Raw genomic sequence first — 17,568 nt, 5'->3', positions numbered from 1 at the left:
TGAAAGGAAGCGAGAAGGGAGCGGGTTCTGAAGAGGAGACAGCTCCTCCCTACGCTGTTGAATTCCTCACTACAGAATGTCATGGATGCTGGAAGCCTGCTTCAGTTCTGTGCAGCACAGGAGAAACTCGCAGAGAAGGTTCCACAGAGGATTGTTAAACACAAAGCCTCTGGCTGAGGAAGTTCTTGAGTCACAAATTGCTGGAGTTTTGAGAGTATTTGTGAGAGAACCAGCATATGCCATATTTTTATAGATTTACTGCTGTGTGTGGTACTGGGTACTGTTGGGTGGATGGACTGGCTGGGTACAACTCTTCCCACCACATGTGGGACCTGGGACAGATCAGACTTAGGAGAACTAGTGCCACAATCAAAACAAGTGAAAAATGGACTTTCAAGGAGCGACTGTGAGATTTTTACGGTGGATATTCCATAGTAATTAGACATCCAGGGACTGTGTGGCTATCCAGTAGTGTTTTCAATAGCTTTATGTTTCTAAAAGGTCTGTGAAAAGCATAGTCCATGATACAGTTGCTGCCTATATAAACAAAGACCTTTCTGAATCAAAGGACTGCATTTGAAGTGGATGTATGGTGATGCTCTCCCACTCCCACAGCTGTGAACAGGAAAAAAAACCCCACATATTTTTTCCCCTCCCAAAACAAGCAGAAGAAGAAAGCCATTTCTACCAGAGTGGAACAATCCTAATTCCAAATTTCAGCTGGAGCTGAATGTTTAGTGCAAATCTGCAGTGGCACTACCGAGCAGTGTTTGCAGGAGATCTGACGGCAGGCTGTGTAATCAAGGCACGCCAGTGGGCACTGCTGTTGGAGGTGCTCAAAGCTGGGCTTAAGCATCCTTACATCCTGCTGCTCCCGTTGCTGGGAAGGTGTGTATCCATGCTTCCTGACCTGCTCAGCTGTGCATCCCTGCTTCCTCTGCTAAAGTTCCAACCCCCTCTCTGAGGCAGCAGCAATGTGTTAATGTGGAAAAGAGTAGAAATGCCCTTATTAGAGGAGAGTCATGCTGTGCATCTGGAGAGGTGTCTGTGTTCTGCTTTAGCTGTGTCAGCCCGGACTGAAGCTGCACCTCCTCGGGGCTGGGGAGTGCAGGCAGGTGGTGAGCTGGCTCTGCAGCCTGACATGTGTCCCAGGAGAGGACTGGTGCTGTGAAATGGAGTGGCTGTGGGGTGGTGAGGCAGTAGAGGAGGATCACTGAGGAACTGAGCTCCAAGGTGCTCCGGAAGGAGCTTTCCTTCCTGAGAGACCTGTGCAGTTCCTTCCAGGGAGCCCTCATCTCTTGCCCCTCCTGCATGTCACTGATGCAATTCCCTCCCCTTGGGCCAAACAGTGCTTCCAGGGAGCAGCGCATTCCTTTCTGCTGCAGTTTAAATTAAAGGTGCTGCTGGTCTGTTCTCTGATGACTCACATGTTGTGAAGGTTGCCAGATCCCAGCCTCTCCCTTGTGAGAGAGCTGCCAGCCCCGGGAGAGGGAACCTGAGAAGGAGAGGCTTGGTGGAACAGGGAAAGGAAAGTTGGCTTCTCAGTAATGTAGTAGGCAGCTCTCAGCTCTTGTATGATTTACAGAGTAGGCCATAAACTGCCTTAATCCAGACTTTCATGACACAGGGTTGAGATCAAAAGCTTGGGTCTAATTCTCCTCCCTGCTATTTTACTGATCCAGCTGCAGTGAGCCCAGTTCTGAGTGTGAATGTTCTGTGTTCTGCCCCACTGCTGGTTGAAAGGGGAGGCAAAGCCAGGGCTAATGGTCTTCTGGGCCTCAAACTGAGACCTCACATTGAGCTGCCTGTACAGAGCAGCACAGAGTCTAGCTCTGGGGCTGCTTCGCCAAGCGGTGCTGCCGTTTATTATGTAGGCTGGGAGCGTGGGCTTGCCAGCTGGGGGAAATTAAGCTCCAGGCCCAAGGCTTTCTTCTGCTGTGGCTGTTATTAGTCTGGATTGCAGCATGCTGACATGGTTATCCTGCTTTTGGAAATGAGCTAGCTTGCCTGGAGCGCGGGTGGGAAAGTCCGCGTGGCGCTGTGCGGTACCCTGCAGTCCACAGACGTGAGGGGTCAGGAGTCTTCGGTTGTTTACTTCCTTTCTAAATATAAATTCAAGCAGGGGGTTGGATGCTTTTGTATTTGCAGTGCTCTTGCTCACGGGTCAGCTTTACTAGTAACGGTGGTGCTTAGTGTAAGTGAAAGCAGAACACACGCTATGGTCCCTGCTCCGAAAACAGGAACGCATAAATTACAGTTGATTATTCCCCTGAGCTGTCATTATCAGTTAGTTGCCTCAGAAGAATCATGACAGAAATGGGTCATTAGAAGACTCCCAGAAAAACTGATTGCCTTTGCAGATGAGCTTTCGAGAGGTGTTTGATGGTTGGGGCAGTGTCGATGGAGACAGAGCAGTCTACACGAGGAGAGGTTTGCCCAGCCCTCTGGAGTAAGAAGATGCAGCACTAGCCCACAATGTGTCTGGCTTCTTGCAGCATTCCTTGATTTAGTACTTTTCACTCTGGTATTAAATGCAGAGGTGTTGATATTTTATGTATACATGTACATTGTCCAGTCCACTCACACCAGAGAGGCAAGATGAGTTCACAGTAAAAATGCTCTGCAGCGAGAACTTCTGTTCCAAAACCTGTATGGAAAGGAGAGCCTGGTAGATGTGGTGCTAAAATTGATACTGGCAAAATTAGACCTTGTTCTTGAATCTTCACAGACTTTTGTGTAACTGTGGGCAAGCTGCAGTCTCAGACACTCCCAGATATTAAGAGGTCTTGCTCTTCTTCATGTCAGTGAGATGGGTGCCTAAATAGAAGGTGAGCACTTAGACATTTTAAAGAATGTCGGCCCTAATCTCTCTTTTCCTTTTGTGCTTGATGGAGGTGGCACAAAAGTAAACACTCTGAAGAGCACAGAGTGCTGAGACACCACGGTAATGAGGCCATTACTGAACCTGAGCATGTAATTAGATGGAAAATGTTTGCCTTCATAATGAATAGATGCTCTTACACATACATTCCTCAGTAAATTGTCAAGTTCATCCTTGCTGTAGCTCCACTAATTTCTCTGTGTAACTGGGGATGGGTTTTCTTTGGCAAAGTCAACAGCAGGGGAGAGCTTTCCATCCCAGAGGACCAGATTTCACCACAAGAAGAGCTGTGTTTTCTGATGAGACATGTAAAAAGATGCTGCAAAGAGCACAATGCAGGAGGGGAAAACTACAATCTTAAAATTTGTTTAGTGAAGCAGAATAACAGCTCAGCCTCGTATGTACCAACTCTGCAAAGCAAATTTCAGATGCTAAATAACCGATCCACACCTACTCTTTTATTTCTCTTCAGGCAAGCTTGATTCTTTTGGCTGGTAAAATACACCCAGTGGAATAAGTTTGAGGAGAATTAGCAGCCTGGTTTAGTAGTCACTTGCACTGGTTTTGTGCCTGTGTTTTCCTGGGGGGGAATAGGGCTCCTGGTATTAGCTCTGCCTTGAGCACAGTCTCCTTCCAGTCTGATCCAGATGATACAAGCAGAATCCCCACCTGCCTTGCTACTGTACAGACAGGGTCTTGGAGCAGAATTACGTAGAAATCTGAGGTGTATTAAAGAAAATCCAACTTTTCTGACTTTAGGTCATTAGTGGTATGCTGCTCATTTTTCCTCAAAGCCAGCTGTGTTACCCCTCACTTGCAAGATGTGACATCCCAGAGTTTATGACTGTAAGAAACTCATCCATTCATTGCCTGCAAAATTACCTGGGACATGCTGAAACAGTCTCCTATGAGGCATTTTAGCTGTGGTGCTTGCTAAATCATCTGTAATGGTGTCACTGGCTGCTAGATCACTGCTGAATTATGCCATCTGCTTTTTTGATTATGAATTGGTTGGCTCCTTTGGGGACTGTTCAAATGTATGTGCCTGCAGTGAGGTGTGATGAATCCCACCTGAGCTGCCACTACTGGTGAAAGTCAGAAGGAAGGATGACAGCAAGGTATACTAAAAGTGAAATCTAGACCTCAGTCCTTTCCCTGTCTTCTTAGAAAAAGAGATGCAGCCATGTGTGGGAGACCTTTCCTGAAAATAGCATAGGAAGGTAATCCTGGGTTGGACGTGAAGAGAAAGAAAAATTTTGAAGTTCAAACAGAGAAGTGTACTAATTGTTTTATTTAAAAATCACCCAGGCAGAGTTCTTCCAATATTTTGAAAATCCCTTCCCAGAAAAAAAAGAAGAAAAAAAAAAAAAAAGAGATGAATACATTTAAAAAAAGCATAAAATCCTTACTTATCTTTATTTCCAGGGAGTTCCCTGCAGCCTAGACCAGCAGCCAGGACTTACACATGAGGAACGCTTCAGTGCACATTGTGGTGTGTCAGTGCCAAGCACAGTGACATCTCTACAAATACTGTAGGAGTTGTGTCTGCTTTCACGTTGAGACAAGCTGGAAGAGAGGGTCCTCTGCTGGACTTTGTGTTTCTGATGGGTCTGAAGCTGTTACAGATTTCAGTCCCTCAAGACTGAATATTAAGGTGGAAATTAGTCCACCTTTCAATAAAGCTTCTTTTTTTCTTTCCCAGGCACAATCAGGAAATCAAATCAAAGCTTTGCCTTTCTGTGTAACAAGCAGGTCCTTGCTGGCAAGAGCCTCTTCATTCCCAGTGTTATGCTGGGAGCCAAGCTGGCACCCCCAGCTAAGGACTGGGCTGAACTTTCCCCGCAGTAACTTGATAGCTGTACAGCTGTGCAGGCTCACAATTTGCTCCTTGATTGTCAGCCTCCTGACAGCTTTTTCAGTGGAACAGTTTGAGAAGAGCGGGAAGCCCTGCTTTGGAGACGTGGAAGTGTTTTCACACCTGAAGTGTAATTTCACACCTTGTGTTGCTCAGTAGATAAGTGCGTAAAATAGCACATCAAACGGGAACAGAAGAGGATAGAAATGCTGCAGACAAGGGATGGAGGCTTGTTATTTATTTCCTATCTTCAGCACACTCTGAAATAATACTCACTTGCAGGAACCCAGGCACAGTTTACGAAGGGGTTAGCAGAGGACTTGTCTAGCCAAGCAATCTGTCACTGTCATGTGCAGAGCAAGGTGAAAATTTACACTGAGCTGGGTCTGTGGAGCACTGGGAGCTCTGACACCACACTATTAGCAAGCACGTAATGGAGGAGAACTGATTAATACAGGGGGCAGCAGGAATTTAAAGAGTAGATTTACAGGAACACTAAATTGGACCATCCCTTCCTTGTATTTGCTAAGAATATTTACTCCTTGTATGGACTTAAATTGTAAATAAAATTGACCTTGAGTCCAGCAAAAAGGTAATATGAGAATTTGGATAAAACATGGAACTATCATGGGAGATCACATAATTTCACTATGTGTGCAGGTTTCTTTTCCTTCCTTTTCAAGACCCTATTTTTTTTTTGGTATCTCAAAGAATAGATCGTAGAGCGTGGAGGAGAGGCAAGGGCAGCCAAGGGAAGCCTGGGTAAGACAGCCCCAATGAAGCTTGATTGTGAGGGAGAGGAAGGGAAGGTGAAGACACTGTTTGATGTGGAGATACTCATAGTTTTGGTTAGTCTTAGACAGGTTTGCTACGACTGGACACCAGACATCCTGTTCTTTCCAAGAGAGTGGGGCTGAAACATGCATCAGTTTTCTTTTCTCCCCAGCTGAATATGAGAAAATCCAAGAGGTGTTTTCATCTTCTGCTTCTCATCCCATGGATTTTGCCAAGGAGTGCAATCCAGCCCTCGTCTTTTATTCACTGCAGACTAAGCTGCTCTACCTGGACAGTTTTTGGGGTGTTTTTTTGACTGCCTGGGGCTTTCATTTAGTCTGCCACCTGCACCAAACCTGTCATTTCCTCTTTTTTGTCTTAGACACCTACGGAAAGCTCTGCCTGCGCAACTCCGTGGGTCAGGAGATGTCTCGCTGCAAGACCTCCATCCGCCGGGGACAGCCCAACCCCGTCTACAAGGAAACTTTCATCTTCCAGGTCGCCCTCTTCCAGCTCTCTGATGTCACCCTGCTGATCTCCATCTACAACAGGCGCAGCATGAAGCGCAAGGAGATGATCGGCTGGATCTCCATGGGCCAGAGCAGCAGCGGGGAGGAGGAGCAGAGCCACTGGCAGGAAATGAAGGAGTCGCAGGGGACGCAGGTCTGCAGGTGGCACATGCTGCTGGAGTCCTAGAGGTGACCAGGGCAGCCTGCAGATCCTGGGACAAAGGGCTGTCTCTCCTTGTTCTCTGCCAGCAGAAAACAGCTCTGGCAGGGCACACAGCTTTAACCTGCCTGCTCAGTGTCAGCAGCCATGGGTATCACAGGTAGCAAGGCCTGGGAAGCATGGTTAGTTCTTGCTTTTCCAGCTTGCCCTGCATTTTCTACATCCAGATAATTAGCCCTAGGGAGAAGCAGTGGGAATACCTGCAAAATCCTTTCCTTGGTCACTGTCTTGCTCATTTTGTCCGAGGCTTAATCATCACAGACTGATTCCGAGGTGATGCTGTTTTCTTCTGGGGTAAACTCTCTCTTCTCTCTCTGTCCTTGTTTAAATTAATGACGTTTGCAAATATTCTTGCCACGCAGATAGCTCATAGAAAAGCTAACCTGCATGCAAATCACATCCTCTCCCTTTTATTATCATGTTTCTAAGTCCTAGAAATAAGCATTTGATACCACTGTAGACTGGATGATAAATTTTTCAGGCAGCATGAGAAAGCACTCTTGAATTCTCTGTCAACTTTTAAGTGCCTAGACATTACTACTGTTCTCCTGTACTAACAATTGATATAAGGACTAAATACTACTGGTATTTTTATTTAGGCACCCTGTGCACTTGTTAGCCTGCATTGCCATAGGTTTGCACAAGAGATAACAAGCATCAGTTTTATATTGCATTATACAATGCATGTTTAGATGTTTACTTGAAGTTATGGCTTCTGTCATCACAAATACCAAAAAAGACCAGAACAAACTGCACATCCACCTTTGTGCCTGAATCACTCCTTTCTGCATCATTTTGCCCATGTGTTAATGTGATTTTTAGAAGTGAGGTTCATTCAGAAAAGCATTTGTGTGAGCATTACAGGGGAGGGCTTCAGATCCATGGTTTCTCTGGGATTCCGCAAAGCACTACTCAGTTTGCTGAGGGCTCTTCTTCAGATCTCCTGTGCTATCCTGTAATATCTCCTTGGGATAGAAGGGGACTCATTTTGGCATGCTGAGCAGTAGACAATGCCAGATCATGTCACCTAACGTTGGGAAAGAGCTCTCTTGCAGGCCAGGAATAGGATCCAGGTGCTCCTCCCAGAGGGGCTGCTGGCTCTGCTGAACTAGCACTGGAGAAAAGGATTGTGTTCCCTGCCTCCAAGTGAAAGCAATGCAAGGAGCAGCCCTGCTGGATGAGGTGATGACACTGTCATCTGGTTACTTTTCAGACTACATTGTCCTTTTCCATTTTAATCTCTTTTCCTGTCTCTGTAAGCTGAAGTCATGGAGATGATGGATAGAGGACGTGTCTCAGTCTGCTGCTTGGCTAAGTGGTTGTTGTTGCAGTGCTGTGTGTGACACAGAGGAGGATGTTCATCCTCAGTAGAATGTAGGCAGTGAGGTGCTGAGATCTCCAAATGCTATCAGCTGCCCAATCTCCCATTCTCCACACTCTTTAGGAGAGGACTGTCTTTTCTCCATTCCTGCTGATGACAGCAAGATACAGGAAATATTTTGCTGAAGAGGTTTGTCTGTAGTGAATCACACCATGGTTTGTTTTTGCCATTTACTGAGACCTGGCACCAAATTCTGCCTCCTCCTGCACCACAGCCACTTCCTTTACTTCAACGGTGCTGTGCAAATCTAACTAATGCAAATTTTGGCACTGGCTGTTTGACCAAAATTGGTCCTTGGTGCTGGTTTTCGTCACATCCAGGCTAGACAGGTCCTGAGGGCAGTGCTGTGACACAGGTTATCACTTGGTGTCACACAGAGGTTCTGTCTGTCCTCAGGAGGCAGACAGAACAATCTGCACAGAGAAGCACTTCTGGTACAGGTGATACAAGTTATTCTACAGACCATGCTTTTGTGTCTTCTTATCACCTGTCTGAGCATCATTTTTCCAGGGAGACTGGTGGGTATCCTATGCAGGAGGGTTCTCCTCCACTGTCTAGATAAGCTGGCATGTCTGCTTTGCACTACTGGGGCTTTGTAACACCAAGCAGGGTGTAACCCAAATGCAGCTCATCCAACAAGTACATTCTTGACTTCACTGCTAAAGCTGCTGTATTACCCATGCAAGAAAAAGTGAACATCTGAGTGGTAACAAACAGAATAAAATTTTATTTATCATACACTTTTCTCCTGGGAAAAATAAAAAAGTAGGGGAAACAGCCCAATTCAAAATGTGTGTTTGCTGATTCCAGTTGTTTTCCAATCTCTCCATCTTTTTTTTCCTGAACTGCATAAAATATATATGCAAGTGTTTATAACTAATTTTATTACCCGGAATGTGTGTGTGTAATAAACTTACTGAGATTCTCTTCAGAACTTCTTGAACCTGCAAAGACTTGCTTATGCTTCGTTATAGCTAAGGGAAAAGTCTATGTTGGTAATATGTTTCCGCAGTGAACTGGAGACAACTCAGACTTATAACAGCATGATGAAAAAAATACTAATGAAAAAGATAATTTTAAAAAAGAATGAAGTACACTGGGTTTGGACTTCCATGCTGTTTTCACATTAAGGTCTTTTTCTGAAGATATGGCACTAAGGGAATTGAATTTTAATATATAATTTCAGTGTAGAGTATTTGGAGCCAGAGGAAAGCAAATGAAAACAGCTTGCTTAAAGTAAGTTAATATCTTAGCATGTGTTAAAACTTTGCTGTCCAAGGGAAGCAGGTTGCTGCATCCTTGCTGCAACATTTTACCCTTATCTTTTACCAGAAAATTTTGGAGGGAGGGGGCAATGGGTGTGGAAGGGGAACCATTGGGTTTTTGAAGCTACTGCCAAAACTGTTGGCACATCCATGCCTTCAGAAGTGCATTTGTGGGGTTCTTTATTTCCTACTAAAGCAATGGAGAAATTTAAGAATCTTGGGGTGAACAAGGTGCTGGGGGTACTCGTGCTTGCTAGCTATATTTTGGGATTTTTGTTGCTTTTGTGGTTTGTTTTTCCTTCCATTATTGACAGTCTGAAATGAAGGCTTTGTTGCAGCTCTGGCATATTCCAAAGCTCCTGTAATTCTTCCCATTGACAGATTGAATTAGTCATTGCTAATATTGATACAGGCTGGGCTTGTGCTCTTGGTCTTTCTTATGTAAACACCACTGCCCTTTCAGTCACTGCTTTAACCCCTTGTTTCCCTTGGAAGCGGCTGGCAAGGCTGAATTTCCAGGAAGTTTTCCATTCCTTGGGAATCCTGACTCTCACTTGACTCACAGGTGGCTGGGAGGCCCTGTGCTCCACTGACCTCTCCATGGAGATACTGATGCTCTCTGCTTCCGTGGGGTTCCAAGTGGGGAGAGGAGCTGTGGGAGGGCCATGGGGATTTCAGGGAGCAGGATAGGAATTGATAACCTGGTTCTGGGATGCCTGGGCACTTGCAGGTCTAGATTATGGATGTTTCCTAATGCACTCATGTTTTCTAAGATAATTCATTCCCTTTTGACACTTTTCTGTAATCCCTTTATAGTCCATTTGAATTTTCTTCTCTTAAAACAAAAAAAGCCTGAAAACCCACAAAACCATTGTGTGGAAAGGAATTAACTGCACTGGCATAGGCCCAGAGTAGTATGGGCAAGTGTCCTGGATACATCTCTGTATCTTGAACAGCATCGTTCAGCTGGTTGCAGTCTGCTCTTTCCTTGTTCTCTCCCCAGCCAGCATGCCCCTGTCCTGCCAAGCTCTCTGCTGCTATTTTATTTTTTCTTTTTTGCTGTTTATCGACAACAGAACAGAGTGATCTCACCGTGTTTATATTCTCCATAATAACGGTGATCTTCAGCCGATGCCCACAGAAATGAGCTCCTCTTTTAGCCCACTGAGCTGCAGCGATCGCTCGCTGCCCATTTGCAAAGGCTTTATCTGGATGATCTTCCACATCCTTTGATTTGTCTGGGTTCCCTTTTTACCAGTGTCTTTAATTAGCTGGACCCTGCTGTGGCCTGCTCATTCCTGTTGCTCTGCCTTGTCTGCCTTTCCCTTCAGGGGCAAAGTGGGTTGTGCAGCTCCTGGGGTACGTGGACAATGCTTGGGTGTATTTTTAGCAGCTGCAGATCCTGAGGAGTTATTTGGTGCTTTACATAGCCGACTGATCTTCAGCCATGGATGTCGTTAGAAGTTCCTGGATGCACAGATCCAAAGGCTGCCAGCTGCTATTGATCATTTTCCCAGCATAAAGCCGAAGGTGGCAGCTTGGCAGAGGAGCAGGCGTTTCCTCTGGTGGCAGTTCATTTTCCCCTTCAGCTGCAGCTGGCAGTGACCTTGGAGCTGGCGTGCCTGCAGAGCTTGCTTTCCGCTCCCATATTTATCATCATCTTTAATCTGTGTGATCACAGCTCTTCATCTCTCTGCCTCTCAGCTGCCTTCTGCCCTTCAGCATGAAAGGTGGACTGAAAGGCTGAGCAAAGAACATGGCCTCCTTCTTCATATTTTCCCTTCCCAGAGGGTCATCTTAAAGTTGTGATGCTCCTGACCAAGACCTTGCCTCCCTGCTCTCTTGTCCACTTGTGGAGTTTGAGGTTTGTTGGTTGGGCTGTGACACTTCAGTATTTACAGAGTACTGACACCCATTCACCTCAGTGTGGACAAAGTCAATGACAGAAGAAACAACTGGTTCTTTATTTGCTTTCTCCTTTTTCTCATGGGCATTGTGTTCTGCAAAAGGACAACAGAGCCTGCAGGAATTAGTATGCAGGAACATCCGCTTTCCATTTAAAATGTACTAAGTGTGATGTTTGCAACTATGGTTTGAGGGGAAAAAACAAAGCAGCCAGGGTTTGTAGAAAAGCTCACACTTTGAATGAGGCAGGTTTTTCCCTCCAGCATGTGATACCCCAACAAATACATTCTCATATCTCAGGAAGCTGTGCTGGCTCTGAGCTCATCTGCTTCTGTGATACAAGCAGCCAGAAGCTGACAGATCCTAAAGCTTGGAAAGGCATCCAAGATAATTCCACAGAGCTGGTTTGGGTGTTTATTTGGGATCTGGTGAGGATTTAATAAGCTGTCATGCAAGAAATGAAAACCCCAAGCAGTGGTGGGAAGGTGGTGGCGAGGGAAAAAGGCAGGAGGGGAAGGCTCTTGGTGTGCTGCTGTAGAGCTGGGAATTTGCTCTCTCCCTACTCCAGAAAGCAGCACAGCCAGGCTGCAGTGGCATCAAGCCTCAGCTGAAACCCAGTTTCTCTGCATGACTCCTGAGCTCCAGATCTGCTGAAGGCATACAGCTTTTTTTCAGTGCAGAATGAGCTTGTGCCTTCCTGCAGCCTACGCTGTGGGCCCTAAGAAATGAATGTGTAAATATTTTGTCTCTCACAGCAGCCCAAGGTCATCTTTCTGGAACAGCAAACAGGCACAGAATCCAAAGAAGATCAGTCTGTCATATGAGTAAGGTTAGCATCTGCACTTACGAATGACAAAGGCTATTAATCCTCATGCTGTAATCCCCAAGCTGTTTGCCAGCTGGCAGCAGGAAGATGCTCCTGCTCAACCCACACAGCTATCCATGTTTTTTCACCTTTATAAAGCAGATATAGGTCAATACTGTAGCCTGAATAAAAAACTTGGTAGATACCATTCATCTCTTTTGGCATTATAATCCCTCTCCTCTCCACACAGACCCTCTATACAAATGAAGGGGTAAGAGGAGAGCTCTGGGCTGAGCTCTCCCTGTGCTGCTCCCCCAAAACAGAAGGCTGAAGGGGACATTTTTTCCCCTCCACTGAGCTCCAAAGTTTGTCCTGGGAGGACAAATTTTGAGATGTCTCTGCAGAGCTGAACAACCTGAGCAAAGCTCTGTCACTAGACAAGTCATTACACCCAGAACAGGGAAAACCTAACTCATGCAGAAGGCAGACAAAATTCCAGTGATGGGACTTCTGATCCTAATCTGGGAACCTGCATAGGATTTAAATACTGCCCATCACAGGAGAATAAAACCCTGGATCCTCTGAGGTACCACTGATGGAGCAGAAGGAAGACTGCTGCTTGGCAGTGATGCAGGTAGGCTGTGATAGTCTATGCGATCTCACACACCAAAACCCTGTATGGTCACTGGGTTGAGGGAGCATTAGGCAGCTGGTGCTGGAAAAAGTTGGGGAAGAAACACAAAAGCCAGATGGGAGCTGTGAAAATCCATTCAGACCTGACTCGCTCATCTCCCGAGGAAATTGGAAAGCAAATTCTTTTGCTTTAACAGAAATCACAGCTGCTTGGGCAGCTGCAGGTGTGAGAAGCTAAGGATGTTTCCTCCTGGATTTTGTATTTCCTCTGGCTGTAGTGGGGGACGTCAAATAGACACCAAATACTCTGGAGGTGTTTGTCCCCTGTAGTGTCATTCCCAGTGTGGGCTGATCTTACTGAGAAATAAGAGACAAAAAGCTGATATTGGCCATGGGTGAGGAACAAGGATTCAGGGTTCACACAAAAGCGGGATTCTTCCTGGCCCACAACCATTAATTAGCTGTAACCCCCAGGGAAGGCACTTCATTGTGCCAAATACTTCCCTTTCCCTTCATTTCTCAAGCTTAGGGTAACATTGCAAATTTCTCTCTTCATTAGCAACTAGGAAAAAATAATATAATTTTGTCAGCTTTCCTCATCCCTCTTGTGTCTCGTTAACACTTTCTGGGTGCTTTTCCTCCACACTGTCTCCATCACTGCATCTCCCATCCTCTCATTAATATCTACAGCGGTCTGGTCCAAGGTAGGTCAGTGCCTGGTAGCAATATTTTATGTTCGTGGTGCTCAGGATAAAACCTGTCCTCCAATCCCTTGCTGTCACTACATGGCACCTCAAGCACAAGTTTTCCAATTAATCTGGTACCACATCTTTCCTCTGCTGGCATTGCCATGGTTTGTGTCTTGCTGGGCTGTATTCTCAGCTGTAACTTCATTGACTTTTTCCCAGCAGAGAGTTTTGTTTGTCAAGAAGAGTAAATGAAGTAATCATTTGGTAGACTTAGCATTTAAATACTGCGTGACATTTATATGTGTGTGTATATATAAAAATGTTTTTTATGGCACAGTGCCACGGGGCATTTGCATGAAGCACATCTCAATGTATATTTGGCTGTTGATTTAAATATACGGTATGTAATAAATTATTTTTAGTGTGTATTGACTTCTTTCTATATTAGAACAATATACCATCTCTGACAGGGTTTTGTTGTCTCTCTGTTGTGGGCACAGCTGGACACTGTAGACACTGAGTTGTGTCCTTGTCATGTTTCCTCCTTGTGCTCCATGATGTGGGAGTCGTTCCCCTCAGGAGCTTTGTGGGTGGACAGACATCACTCCTGATGTTTGTTGCCACAGGACAGTGCTGTAAGGCTCCTACTGCACCTCCCTCCTGGTGTTTAGTAGAATCATCTGCCTTTAATCTTTCTCCTTTCTCTGCTGTCATCTCCTCAGCACAGAGAGCTGGTTGGCATTTGGAGTGATTCAGCCCCGCGGCTGAGGGAGCACCTGGATCAATGGAGATCTCAGCTCCCCTTTCCCAGCCTGAGATCATAGGATCACAAAATGGTTTGAGTTGGAAGGGAACTTAAAGACCATCTCATTCCAACCCCCTGCCATGTGCGACCTCCCACTAGACCAGGTTGCTCAGGGCCCCATCCAACCTGGCCTTGAACACTTCCAGGGATGAGCATCCACAAATTCTCAGGCCAAGCACAAAATTTATCTATAAATTGTTTACCTTAAAAAATAACAGTACAGACAAATGAATAAAAATGCCAGGTCCGTGACTTCTGTTGGTGCAAAAGAAAGGCTTCTAGAGCTTGCATTTTTTGTTGAATTATTTTTATGATAAATAAATCTATAAAGGGAGAACTGTTTGTACTGTGAAGGTTATAAGAAACAAATTCATGTGTCCTATTCACTTTTGTAAAGTTCAAAGATTTGCATTAAAAACTGTACCTTGAATCTAAATAAATTGTTGGTATTGACTGGTGAGAGGCCACTGGGATGGTGTGAGCACTGTTTCACTTGCTGGGTATGCGGTTGAAAGAGATATCTGAAGTGCAAAACTGTGACAAAAAGATGAAAAGTACAAGGAAAAGATGTTTGGATATTCAACTGGAAGAACTGATATGGGTTTATTCTTAGCTTTTCATGTAGCTGACAATGAAACATTTTTATTCTACTTAAGCGCTAACGTGCATGATCATACAATATATTGCCTCTTGCTAATTATATGCTGCGTTAGGAATACTAATGTCTGATGATATCTGACTGGAAAAAAAAAAGATTAGCATTAAACCCAGCTTCTGCAGAATTCTGGGCTGAAACTACCCCTGCACACGCACAACTGTCCACACCTTAGAAACAGTCTTATTTTGTTATGGAGAATGCTGCTGTTACAGGTCTTTATCAATAAAATAGAAGCAGATGGCTCATGTAGACATGCAAACCCAACGTATCTTCCTTTTTGTTCTGGCTGTGGCAGAACGGAGTGAATATGCATCTAGGAGAGGGGGATGTGTTTTGTTCAGAACAGGGATGCAGGTGCCTGCTGCATAATGCAGGACTGGGAGGAATGGGAAATATCTGCCCTGCACACTTGGTGCCCCTGTCCATCCACACTGACACAGGGGCCCTATGGCAGCAGGCTGGGGCTTTTCGGGGCCTGAAGAGATTCCCATGTCCCACCATGTCTCTGCTTCCCCCTCATCCAGCCTTTCAGCCAACTCTGTGTGGGGAAGGAAGAGTGCTGGCTATGCCTTTGATGTCTGCTCTTCCCTGCTGTCTCATCCAGCCCTGGCAGGATTTGGGGGAGAAGCCCCTCCAGCCCCCTCTATGGTGGCACTCTGGATTCAGCATTTCTCCTACACACCAATGACGTGTTGGCACCTGCACCAGGGCACACGGAGTCAGTGTCACCAGTGTGCCTGCTGTGTGTAGATACCAGCCTTGCTGATGTCCTGGCTGTGTGTGTGGGACACGGAGGGATGTCCCCATAGAAGCTGGGGTGGCCACATGGTGGAAACAAAGGTAAGAGCTCAAATGATGAGCTGGAGAGGTGAAATTGCACCAGCAAGGGGTCTGTCTGTATCTGGTGGCTACTTTTATTTGCATCTACCTTTGGTCATGATGTAGTTGTGAGTGGTTTACTTCTGGCAGGTTGCAGTTGTAATCTCTGCCCACATTAAGATGGAGAAAGATAGAAGCTAAAAAAATTCCCAGATTGGTGGCTTTGAAGTGGGGTTAGTTTGTTCCTCTCAGAAAAGCAGTGCCATATTTGAGGGAGACATGAGAAACCACGATTTCTGCAGCCCTGCTAGCACCCACAGGGTTGGCTTTCCAGGACCAGCCCTGAAATAGAATTTCTTTTTCTGGCAATAGTTGGTAGCTTCAGTGCCTGGAAACCTCAGCAAAGGCAGTTGATATAAGACATGTCTGAGGACACAGAAAAACCGGCCCAGGGCCCTTCATCTTTAGACAGTGGAGAAATGTGATATGCTGGGAGGCTCAGAGAGAAACTAGGGAGTTTGGAAAAACTCACCCTCCTTGGTGCAAACCGGGGATGAAGTAGGTGTTTTGCTAAGGGCTGATGTTTGTGGGTGACCAGGCTCAGCTGAGAGGGCTGGCAGGGGCTGCAGGGTGGGCTGGGGTTTGTTCAGGGTTGCAGCAGTCCCCCAGCAGCTCCTCCAGGCACAGAGGGGGATCTACAGAGCCAGGCACTGTCTGCAAGTTGCTCAAGGGTTTGGGAGCTCAGGTGGGTGCTGCTGCTGGGGTGGTGGCACGGTCTGAGCCAGTACTAGGACAGTGCCTTCCTGCCTTGGTTATCCTGCTTCACCCCATGCATTTTCTGAAGACCACTTAAAATTCTCCCTGCCCAATCAACCAGCCTCACATCCTATTCCTCCCAAGTAACCCCAGTGCCAAGGGGTGCTGGGGATGGCTCTGGAGGACCTGGGCCCTGCTGGGGACACCCATGCTTGTGTTGCTGTTCCTGCAGCCTCACCCTGTCCTTGTGGGAGAGTCCTCAGCCTCAGGTGGGTTTTCCCAGGCTGATTCCCAGTTCAGGGCTAACCAGCACAGGGTTGGTTTTACTCCTGCAGGCAGCCTTGCCTGTGTCCCTGTGCAAGCTCAGCACACACCACGGTGAAGCTGCTGGCACTGAGCTCAGGGAGAGGAGACTGGGCCATGACTCTTGGTGCCAGCACTTGGTCAGCTTGGCCTAAATGAGGCTGCCCGTAAATTTGATAGTAAAATCTCAGGTTTTCTGTGTGCTTGGTGTACAACACCACCATGCAAATGCAAGGGCTTAGGACTCCACTTGCTGCTCCTGCTGGGACCCCACTGCTCAGCACGAGCACGTGTGGGCCCCGCCAGGCTCCCGGCTGCATTATGTTTTATCGTTCTGATTATCCTGTCCTTCCTCCAGCTGCATTTTAATTCTTTAGAATGACTTCATCCCTTGGCAAAGCACCAAGTGCTGTTTTGTCAAGATGTCCTTCTTTTTTTTTTTTCATCCTAATTTTGACCACTTGGAGAAGTCACATTTTTAATGTCAGGAAACTAAGTTTTGAATTTCAGCAGAAGAGTGATATCATTTTTCACGAGAGGGTGAAAGCATTCCCACTTCTCAATCAGCTCAGTGGAGGCTAAAGCTGAGCTGTCTGCCATCTGTCTCCTCGCCAGTCTCCCTTCCACCACCATCACTTTTTAACAGGTTGGCCAATTTCAATCACATTTGAGAGCAGGGTAACTGTCTCAAAGACAGTCATGCTTCTACAAATTTTGTCAGCTGGCAGAGGATCATTTCCAGAGAAGCAGAAAAAAGTGGGTTTGATGGCCAAGGGTCAGTGAGCTGGTCCATTGTGACAGCTCCAGCGTCTGCTGCCTCTGTTTGAGCTGGGGGTGTTCAAGGGGAATTTGGTGGAATTTGGTTGGGGGTGGTGGGGAGGGTGTAGGAAAAATATGTAGGAAAATGAGCTTCATTTTTTCTGCTCTTCCCCAGCTTGTTTCAGAAGGTTTTTAAAGTTTTTCTCAAATGTACAAAGGTAAAAGAAAAAAAAAATTAAAATAACAACAAATTTTCTTGTGCAATGAATTGGAAGAGAGAGGAGAAAAATAGCATTCTAGTACAGAAAGAGCAGAAAGAGCAAGAGCTGGTCTTTTAAAATGAAATGCAAAAGCTGTATTTTAGATGGAGGCAGGATTAGCCTCCCAAGGCATCTGGTTCCTCTGAGGCTGGCCAACCATTGGGAGGCATGAACAGGGTCCAGAAACTGGAGCCACTCATCTTCATTTGCTGTGACAAGCCAGTGGCTGGGAAAGCTTTTGACAGTCTGTGTCTGCTGGAGGCAGCTGAGCGGGCCAGGCCAAGGATAAAA

General features: G+C 46.0%; 1 protein-coding gene across 5 annotated transcripts in view; it reads left to right on the top strand.

Moving 5' to 3' along the window:
- The window catches only part of SYT16 (synaptotagmin 16), a 103,608-nt gene extending 88,969 nt beyond the window's left edge, over window positions 1–14,639 (top strand). For all 5 annotated transcript variants that reach the window (XM_042047534.1, XM_042047531.1, XM_042047529.1 and 2 more), the window contains one exon: window positions 5,893–14,639. In XM_042047534.1, the coding sequence (XP_041903468.1) occupies window positions 5,893–6,206 (314 nt within the window). In that variant the 3' untranslated portion in view covers window positions 6,207–14,639. The remainder of the gene's footprint in view (window positions 1–5,892) is intronic.
- The last annotated feature ends 2,929 nt before the right edge of the window (window positions 14,640–17,568 follow it).

This window comes from Corvus kubaryi, unplaced genomic scaffold (assembly GCF_017639235.1).
Source record: "Corvus kubaryi isolate FWS band 111438036 unplaced genomic scaffold, C.kubaryi_AGA036_p1.0 66, whole genome shotgun sequence".
Lineage (NCBI taxonomy): Eukaryota > Metazoa > Chordata > Aves > Passeriformes > Corvidae > Corvus > Corvus kubaryi.
The sequence above is the reverse complement of the archived record's forward strand: the minus strand, read 5'-3'. Positions and strand labels throughout refer to the sequence as shown.